Source organism: Myotis brandtii, unplaced genomic scaffold, assembly GCF_000412655.1.
Source record: "Myotis brandtii unplaced genomic scaffold, ASM41265v1 scaffold523, whole genome shotgun sequence".
Classification (NCBI taxonomy): domain Eukaryota; kingdom Metazoa; phylum Chordata; class Mammalia; order Chiroptera; family Vespertilionidae; genus Myotis; species Myotis brandtii.
This window is the reverse complement of record NW_005369902.1, coordinates 1046176-1056529: the sequence shown is the minus strand read 5'-3', so window position 1 is coordinate 1056529 and position 10354 is coordinate 1046176. Positions and strand designations below refer to the sequence as shown.

Genomic DNA, 10354 nt, shown 5'->3' with positions numbered 1-10354 from the left:
CAGTCAGGGCATGCCCGGGTTGCAGGCTCAAGCCCCAGTAAGGGGCATGCAGGAGGCACCGATCAACGATTCTCTCTCATCATTGATGTTTCTATCCCTTTCTCCCTCTTTCTGAAATCAATAAAAACATAGTTTTAAAAAAAGATTCTGTATACCACCTAAAAAAATAAAAAAACTCAAAGATTAATACATGGATTTTTCAACTGCAGAGGTGAGTGAGGTGGGGTGGGTTAGGCACCCCTAACCCCCGCATTGGTTCAACGGTCAATTGTATTTATTTGTATTTGTCTATCTCCATACTCTAGGTTGTGAGCCTATGGAGGATAAAACTGGGTGTTTTAATCAACTTTGTATCCCCAGCACCTATATGTTGGTTGAATGATTACCTCAAAGGTGGATTCAGAACTGTTGGGATATACATAATCACCAAGTATAATAAAATATTAATTGCACAATCTATGTGTTGAATGTGAGGATATTGGTGTTCACAAATTCTTTTGACTGTTCTGTATATATGAAATTTTCCACAATAAAATGTTGAGGTGGTAGTGAATTTATTGTTTGCTGTGAGGCTAATTTGAAATTCCAATTTTTCCCATCCAGTGTTCAATTTATTATTTTACTGTATGAAGTATGTTTCACCATGTAATAATGAGAACTTTACAAATTAAATACCTAGTACAGCACAATAGCCAATAGTCCAAGAGCCTGGGCAATCTACCATAAAATATCTCATTAGACTATCAGAGATTTGCAAATAAAAGCAATGCTATTAAAAAACGTGCAATTCAGTTCTAGTTCTGCATCATTTTTTCCCCATGGAATGGCAGTCTTAAAAAATTATTACAATAACTAAAAAAGAAATAGTACAAAATTATGAATACTTTTAAGATACACTGGTTCAATAATTTTCATTAACCACTGTAATCTCCTATGATAAAATCTAGTCATATTATTAAAATAAAATTACCAATATTTTCATTGGTTTCTCCATTCATCATTCCATTAAACTCTCTTCTTCCCGGACGAGTCACTCTAAATAGCAATGAGTAAGACTTCACCATATGGCTGTTACTAGGTTCAAATTCATTACTGGAAACTGCAAGGGATGGGAAATTTCCAGGTTTTGTTTGATTGAGGTCAGGATTCAAAGGCACCTGCTTTTTACCTGTAGGAACTTGCCTTATTGGACAACTTACATCCTGCAAAAGTAAAGATTATTAAATTATATTTATTTATATACATGCAATTATTAGAATTACAATAAACTTGTAATCACAGCTATAGGAAACATGCTATAGGCCAAGATTCCCAAATGACATACTAAAATTCTAACCATAGTTGTGAAATTGTGATGAAGCAAAAACAAAATTTGGAGCAAGTATATTCCAAATATTAACACAAATGAGGATTTCTCCAATATGTTGAAAATAATGATACAGTATATCCAATATTTAGCTGATAATTTAAAAGTTCTAAATTAGAAATATGAAATTAAAATCATGCTTAGAACATTAAACTTGTTAATCTTATCCCTTAAATTTTATATTTTAACAAAAAGATAGATGAGACCATTAGAAATGAAAAGAGAATTATAACCTCACTGTCAACATTATGACATAAGTAAATTCATTTAAATATGTTGTTTAACAGAGGCAATATTCATCTTATGAGTAACGTTCTGTAATCATATAACTAGAATTATAGAGCATAGTTGAAAAATTAGAAGATGCAAAAGACCTTTATAACAAGAAAATATAGTACATATTTCATTATAGCTTTTAAAAATGAATAAATGTTTATGGTTTAAAAAAAGTCTAATCCACAAAAGAGTATAAAATGAAAAATGTTTCTCACACCCCCCCAGATCTTACCCTCCAGAGATGACTAATATTAGTATATCCATCTTTCCAAGAAAATATTTATGCCTATTATTTTTTAAACATAAAAAGGATACTATAGGTATATTCACATATCTTTGCCTAAATCAAAATATATATTAAAGAATTTTCACATCACTGCATGTCATATGTGCATGGGAGTTGGAGGCACAGAAAGTGGTATTTCTTAACTGCAAAGTTTTTAATATATATTTACTCTGCCATCTCTTGTCACCTTAGTCCATCCATACCAATGCTCTAGCAGTTTTCAAGTCCTGTATCACCTTACTATGATTTTGGAAGAACATCAGCAATAGGAACTTCAAAATACCCATGGACTTGACTTAAGGCTACTAAAAGTCTATCTGCTGGCTTTGGTGGGTTGTCCAGGAAATTTAACCATTATAACACTTGTTTTTATGACAATACTTTCATCTATATATATAAAGAGCCAGGGGCCATCGCAACCAAACGGACGACTGAACAGGCTGAGTGGGGTGACCAAGCCGGGTGGGGGGACCAGGCCAGTAGGGGTGGCAGTTGGGGGTGACCAGGCCGGCATGGGGGGCAGTAAGGGGTGACCAGGCCGGCAGAGGGGGGCAGTGAGGGGCAACCAGGCCGGCAGAGAGGGCAGTGAGGGGCAACCAGGCCAGCAGAGGGGGGCAGTGAGGGGCAACCAGGCCAGAAGGCAGAGGCGGTTAGGGGTGATCAAGGGGGCCAGCAGGGGCGATCAGGCAGGCAGGCAGGTGAGCAGTTAGGAGCCAGCGGTCCTGGAATGTGAGAGGGATGTCCAACTGCATTCGGACATCCCCCGAGGGGTCCCGGATTGGAGAGGGTGCAGGCTGGGCTGAGGGGGGAAACCCCACCCCCGTGCATGAATTTCGTGCACCAGGCCTCTAGTCTTATAATAAAAACTTGAAGCAATATATTAACAAGTTAATGGCTGATAACGCTGGCAACAGAATTTCTTAGCCTGAGGATTATTTTTTTCAAAAGGATTATGGAAAAACTCTCTCTTAGCCCTTATTTAAAATTTCAATGGGTGTAAGAAGAGACTTAAGTAGTAGGGAAGTAACAGAATTTATGTCTTAAAATGTTAAAAGATAGCTTCTTCCCTTCATTGTCAGACTCCTACAGGAGAAAGTTTTATGCATATAATCTACAGCCAGACTAGGAAAACACACAGATCTGGGAGGTTGGCAAAGAGGTTATCAGTTTTACAATTCAGGCACTAACATATTTAAAAGCTTTCAAGGTTTAAATACAAAGTATATACACATGAACATATTCAAATTTTAAAAATTATCTTACTTAATCTACCAATATAATTGTATATGTTACCTTTCTTTTTTTGTGGCAAACTTTCACAAGCAGGACTTCCAGAGTAACAGAATTTTGTTCATTTTCTGAGTTTTGTGATGGCTTATCTAAATAGAAAAATCAATATTTCAAATGTATTTTTAAGAATATATAAATACAGCACTCATTTTCCTAAGAAGTCTAGAAATTTCTAATAAAAAAGACTTCTCAGAATTTTATTCATTCTTTTCTTTCTTTTGTTAATCCTCACTCGAGGATACCTTTTCCATTGATTTTTAGAGACAGTGGAAGCGAGGGGGAGAGGCAGAGAGAAGTATCTATGTGAGAGAGACACATCGACTGGTGGCCTCCACACGTGCCCTGACTGGAGCTGGGGATCGAGCCTACAATTGAGGTACATGCCCTTGACCAGAATTGAACCCAGGACCCTTCAGTCTGTGGGCCGAAACTCTAACCACTGAGCTACCAGCGAGGGCCAAAATCAGTTTCAAATGTGCAGCAAACTCTTAATAAGCCTTTACATATAAAGTCATTTAAATAAACCTTTCACAAGACAATTGTAATTACCTTCGTATATACTGATTTTCTTTTCTCCCCCTAAATTGTTTTAATTATTGATTTTAAAGAGAGAGAGGAAAGGAGAGTGGGAGGGCCAGGGAGAGAAAGATAGAAACATCAACCTGTTGGTTCTACCTATTTATGCATTCACTGGGTGACCTGGGATTGAACTGAAACCTTGGCATATCAGGATCATGCTCTATCCTGCTAGGGCCTGTGATTTTCTTTTCATTCAGATAATGGCTCAATTATTTTAATTAAAACTAAAAAGGCTTACTGATTACTTCTGATTACTTCTGCTATAAAGATTTAACAATTATAACAATAAAAGAATGTAATAAACTGCAATTGTAAAAAAAAAAAAAAGACAAATATAGTTAAAGCTTCTTGGTGGAAAGCACCAATAAAATAGTTCAGGAGGAAAAAACAATTAAATGTATACATGTTTCACTGTGAATACAGAGATGTTAAACTAAAAAATCTTTGATTTGACTCAAGACCAAAGAGATAAAAAAATGAATTTAAAAAAAGTTACATAAGCATATTATCATTTCAAAATAAAAATATCTATTTTTGACCTTTTCATGAGAATTTCTCTAGCAGCAGTTCTCAACCTGTGGGTCGCGACCATTGGAAAACTCATATAGCATATCAGGTATTTACATTACGATTCATAACAGTAGCAAAATTACAGTTATGAAGTAGCAATGAAAATAATTTTATGGTTGGGGGTCACCACAACATGAGGAACTGTATTAAAGGGTCGCAGCATTAGGAAGGTTGAGAACCACTGCAAGGAATCTCTTGGCTCACAAAGGTTTAAGTATTTTAATTTTAAAATATATTCTGTATTACCTATACCAATTAACTAACAAATTATTTTCCATAATTCGACTTTTTATTTTTTAAATGTTTTCATTGACTTTTTTAGAGAGAGGGAGAAGGAGAGACAGAAATATCGATGAGAGAGAAATATCGATCAGCTGCTTCCTGCAGGCCCTTTACTGGGGATTGAGCCCACAACCTGGGTAGGTGCCCTGACTGGGAATTGAACCAGTGACCTCGCAGTTCATGGGTCGATGCTCAACCATTGAGCCACACTGGGCCATAGCTTGTCTTTAAAACCTAAAGCCTGAATAGATCAAAATTTTAAATATTTACTCATTCATCATCAAGTTTCAGTATTATGTGGAAGAATTATAATAAATGAATCTATAAACATACAGAAATAAAATAATTTTTGTCTTGAGATTCTGGACAAGTTTTCACTTAAAAAGTGTGCATAAAATGAATTTGAATCAGTCTATTTGAAAATTATATCCACGATAAAAATACTTTAATATAGCAAAAATAATCCAATGGCTAAAATCCAGTAACAAAACATTACTCTCCAAACATTACTTACTCCAAAAATAGCACCCTAATAATCTTTGTGTATTCATTCTAAGCAGTTTCAAATAGTAACTGCTAAACAAAAAGTCTTCATTTAAAAAACAAAGAAAAAATAATCAGATTTTAGAGACCTGGATGTAAGTTTTCTATCCTGGTTTCTTAGAAATATTATTTCTTCCCTGGTCAGCATGGCTCAATGGTTGAGCTCTGACCCAGGAACTAAGACATCACTGGTTCAATTCTCAATCAGGGCACATGCCCAGGTTGCTGGCTCGATCCAGTTTCTCTATGGATGTTTCTATCTATCTATCCCTGTCCCTTCCTCTCTCTCTAAAAATCAATAAAAACATTAAAAAAATTACTTCTTAAAAAAAACCAACAACCTATAACAATACTTTGAATAGACAGGAGAGGCAATATATCTATCTGCTTCTTCCCAAATTCCACTAATTTGATTATAATGGGAAATTATTTTCTGGTAACAGAAGTATCAACAGAGTCTACTTTCTCATTTACTTAAGTGATATCAAGGAAAAATAAAAGATTCAAGTGAATTCAAGCAATTTTTGAACTTTACACATTTTGTCATGCAGACATGAGAACAGTTTAATCAAACTACTTTTCAATTAATTTCAACTAATTAATTCAACTAAAATTAATTCAACTAAGTTAATATTAACTAACAAAATAATAATGATCAGTAAATATTATTCAATTACTATCAATAGTGATGGAGAATTTATATATGTTTTACGTAAGTCCCTGGGAACAAAGGGTTCACAAACCTACAAAATTCAAATGATAAGATTCTTAAGTGTTAGAGTCCATGTACTTTAAAAGTATCACAGAAAACTAGATCATGATTAGAAATAAAGACTCTATAAGATTATAAATGGGTTAGGGGGGGAAAACCACAAAAGTGCTACTCAAGTTACTCCTATACAAAATATGGACCAGATCTAAATCAAAACTAGAAAGAAGTTACACTAGCTGCCAATAGAGATATGAACAGAGCTCATAATTGTAATGTAAAAAAAGCTGGCTATCAAACTGTTCTAATATAATCATTTTGTTTATTAAACTATTTGGGGTTTTTTAGTAGGACAGCAATCTTCTTTCTTTTTAAAAAAATATGTTTTTATTAATTTTGAGAGAGAAGAAAGGAAAGGGAGAGAAACATGGATGAGAGAGGAACATCTTTGGTTGGCTGTCTCCTACATGGCCCCTACCAGGTAGTGATCCTGCAACCCAGGCATGTGCCCTGACTGGAAATTGAACTGGCGACCTCTTGGCACATGGGTTGACACACAACTACTGAGTTATACACCAGTTAGACTTGGTGCTTTATTAAAATGTAGACTCTTAAACTCCATCCTAGTAGATCTGAGTCTTTGTAGGGCCCAGCTATACGGATTTTAAAAAGTGCCAAGATATTTTCAGAAGCACTAAAACTTGAGAACTATTAACTTTTAAAGAGTTGCAAGTTACACCTTCCACATCCCATTATTCACTACATAAAGCAATAATGGAAAGCATTGGAGAAGTCAACTAACGAGAAGTTTAACATTTATCAGACTCAACATCTTTCCCATTTTATAAATTTACACACATGAAGTAATATTTTAATTAACAATGGTGTTTTGTTAGAATGCCAATATGTTTAAAGTACATACCATTTTTGTGAAAGAAACCAGTAAAGGTAAGCTGCAGATGAGCTGACAAGCTAAACAGAACAAACAAAACATTTATCACTTTAATGCTCTATAATAAAAATAGCCAGACTTTAAAACATAACATTAAGATCAAAGCTACTTCAGGTAATTTATAACTATTTGATTTTCTTATTCTTAACTCGATTCAAGCCCATGACTCCATGTTTTCCATTAAGTATGACATCTGAAATAGTGTCTACACATTAAAAATCAAACAAACAAATATCACACACAAAAATGGAAACACCAAAGGATTAAGGCAGATAAAAATAGACCACCGAATGAGAGGCAAAGATAATTTACTGTGCTTTAGTGTTATGCCTATAACATAGGAACAACTTTCCCTTCCCACCCCACAATTTTTTTTTTAATAAGGGTTGCTGAGTCCATACAAAAGTGTCTGAATATTCCAAAGCTATGGGAATTCAACCTTCTAACAAATATAAAAAACCATCACTTTCTACTTCAATCAGGGGTGGGTATAATACACAATTACAAATGACTGTTTCAACATGTCATTTCCACTAGTAGTTTTATAAGCAATAGAAAAGGAAAAAGAATAAATTATAAAGATCCTATTTGTTTTGAAAATATCTACTCACAATGAAAAACGATTAAGATGGGATAGAATAATAGAAACATCAACAGGCTTTTGTAGTATCTTTAAACCACAAAATAAAACAATCTATTTGTTGATCAGAAGCCATTCATAACTTTCCAGAATAGTTTCTGTAGTGTGATAGATCCCAGACAGGGAGGGGGCAATAGAGAATAGATCAGGGGTGGGCAAACTTTTTGACTCGAGGGCCACAATGGGTTCTTAAACTGGACCGGAGGGCCGGAACAAAAGCATGGATGGAGTGTTTGTGTGAACTAATATAAATTCAAAGTAAACATCATTACATAAAAGGGTACGGTCTTTTTTTTTAGTTTTATTCATTTCAAGCGGGCCGTAGTTTGCCCACGGCTGGAATAGATGTTGGGGAAAGGGAAGCAGTACTGATCTCTTACTCAAGAAATTGACTAGGGCCCTGAACGGTTTGGCTCAGTGGATAGAGCGTCGGCCTTCGGACTCAAGGGTCCCAGGTTCGATTCCGGTCAAGGGCATGCAGGCACATACCCAGTAGGGAGTGTGCAGGAGGCAGCTGATTGATGTTTCTCTCTCATCGATGTTTCTAACTCTCTATTCCTCTCTGTAAAAAAATCAATAAAATATATTAAAAAAAAAAAAAAGAAATTGACTAGGGTAATCGCCCTAGCTGGTTTGGCTCAGTGAATAGAGCATCAGCCTGTGGACTGAAGGGTCCCGGGTTCAATTCTCGTCAAGGGCACGTAACCTCAGTGTGTGGAAGACAACCAATCACATCAATATTTCTCTCTGTCTCTCCCCCTCCCTTCCACTCTCTCTAAAAATCAATGGATGAGGATTAATGAAAAAGAAAAAGAGCCCTAGCCAGTCTGGCTCAGTGTACAGAGTGTCAGCCTGCAAACTGAAGGGTCCCCGGGGGGGGACATATGTAATACTTTCAACAATGAAGATTTTAAATGAATAAATTTACTATGCCCTAGCTGGTTTGGCTCAGTGGATAGAGCATCTGCCTGTGGACTGAAGTGTCCTACGTTCAACTCCGGTCAAGAGCACATGCCCGGATTGCAGGCTCAGTCTCCAGTGGGGGGGCGTGCAGGAGGCAGCCAATTAATGATTCTCTCTCATCGTTGATGTTTCTCTCTCTCTCCCTCTCCCTCTCCTTTCGTCTCTGAAATCAATAAAAAAATATTTTTTAAAAGTCTCCCTTTATTAAAAAAAAAAAATTTACTAGTGAAAGAAAAAGGCATAAGGATCCATAAAGGGTATGGGGGTTTTTTTGGTTAAAAAAGATGGTGATAATCTAGGCTTTCTTATAAGCAGGGGGAAAGAGTTATACAGGGTATCCCCAAAAATATATATACATGCTTTGAATAATTATAAAGGAAGTGTTCATGAAAATACATTTCATTTTCAAAATGTAGTAGAATCTACAGACATTGTATATTCATTTTTTGGGCACACCCTGTATAAAGACACTGAAGCAAGATAGTATTAAGGAGCATGTAATGATTGGAAATTACAGAATTTACACATATTGGAAAATAATACGTTAGTCACAACCAGCCTATCCTATTCTTAGTTGCTTCAGTTAAAAAACCTACAGGCTAAAACCAGGTTAATTTTGTTAAAAACACCATGTAATATTCCTTTCTCCAAATTTTCTAGTGAGTCCTTAGCTGCCAAATCTTTTGTCTTACTGTTGTCTATAATATGGCTCCCATTTGTTTTATCGCCACTAAAGCCTTATATAGGAAAATAGATTACAATAACACAGAGTAGGAAAATAGATGAGAATGATTAATTAGAGACAGAAAATTCAAGTTTGAATTCTGGCTTTAGTTATTAGCTGTGACCCGATATCTGTACAATGAGAAAATGACCTCTCAGGACTGAGTCTTGCATAAAACCAATCCCCAACCATCCCAGAGCTTTATAATCAGAGAGCTTAATTTCCTTTATAAGCACTTCTATTTACCATTTTTTGTCACTATTTTTTTCACACAGGTTCTCTTTCAACAATCATTTTATATCAGCACCCCTAGAACCTAGCAGTGTCTTGATAAATACTTCTATCAAGAAGAGGCACTTGATAAATACTTTTTATAAGGATAATGATATCCTCCCAAGAATAGCAAGATTTTTAAGGTCAGTGTAATTGCCATTACACTGTGGTACTTATAGTATTATTTACATTGGTTTTATAGGAAATGTGATTTTTAACTTCCAATTTTAAAATGCCAGAAACATCTTGACCTACTCCAGAAAATATTTTAAATCAATGTTACTCAAAATGTAGTCTGCAAACTGAGGTCTCATTGGGAAAACTTACCACTCCACAACAAGGTAAGAAATTAAGAACAAGACTTTAAAAACTTTTATAGACATTTAATATTGCCATAATTTACAAGCATGTGATTAGTGTATTTACACAAGTATCCATCTACAAAAGATGGGAAAATAAAAACAAATAGAAAGGTCCTTCACTACAGAGGATCTGAGACAGTTTTTAAATGGTACATTAGGAAAAAACCAAGATGGCGGCATAGGTTAACGCTGGAGTTTGCTGCCTCGAACAACCACTTCAAAAATACAACTAAAAGACAGAACGGACATCATCCAGAACCACAGGAAGGCTGGCTGAGTGGAAGTTCTACAACTAGGAGGAACCGAGAATCAGAGGAGGCGCAGTGCTGAAGTAAAATACTAAGGTGCGGAGAGCGCACGGTGGGGGCTGGTGGCTGAGGGCGCGGTTGTCTGTTTCAATCCGGAGGGAGCCTCAGACTCTGAGCTCCAGCGAGTCTCTAGGGACCCAGACTCAAACGGGAGAAGCAGGACTGTCTGGCTACGGTCCCTCCGAGGTTTGCAGCCGTTGCTGGGACAGAGAGGCAGAGCCCCTGGGGACG

General features: G+C 36.0%; 1 protein-coding gene across 1 annotated transcript in view; it reads right to left on the bottom strand.

The window, feature by feature from the left end:
* The window catches only part of SUZ12 (SUZ12 polycomb repressive complex 2 subunit), a gene marked incomplete at its 5' end in the record, with an annotated part of 46480 nt that overhangs the window by 18933 nt on the left and 17193 nt on the right, over window positions 1–10354 (bottom strand). The window contains 3 exons of the mRNA XM_005877635.2: window positions 971–1202; window positions 3222–3307; window positions 6824–6873. Of these exons, the coding sequence (XP_005877697.1) occupies window positions 971–1202; window positions 3222–3307; window positions 6824–6873 (368 nt within the window). The remainder of the gene's footprint in view (window positions 1–970; window positions 1203–3221; window positions 3308–6823; window positions 6874–10354) is intronic.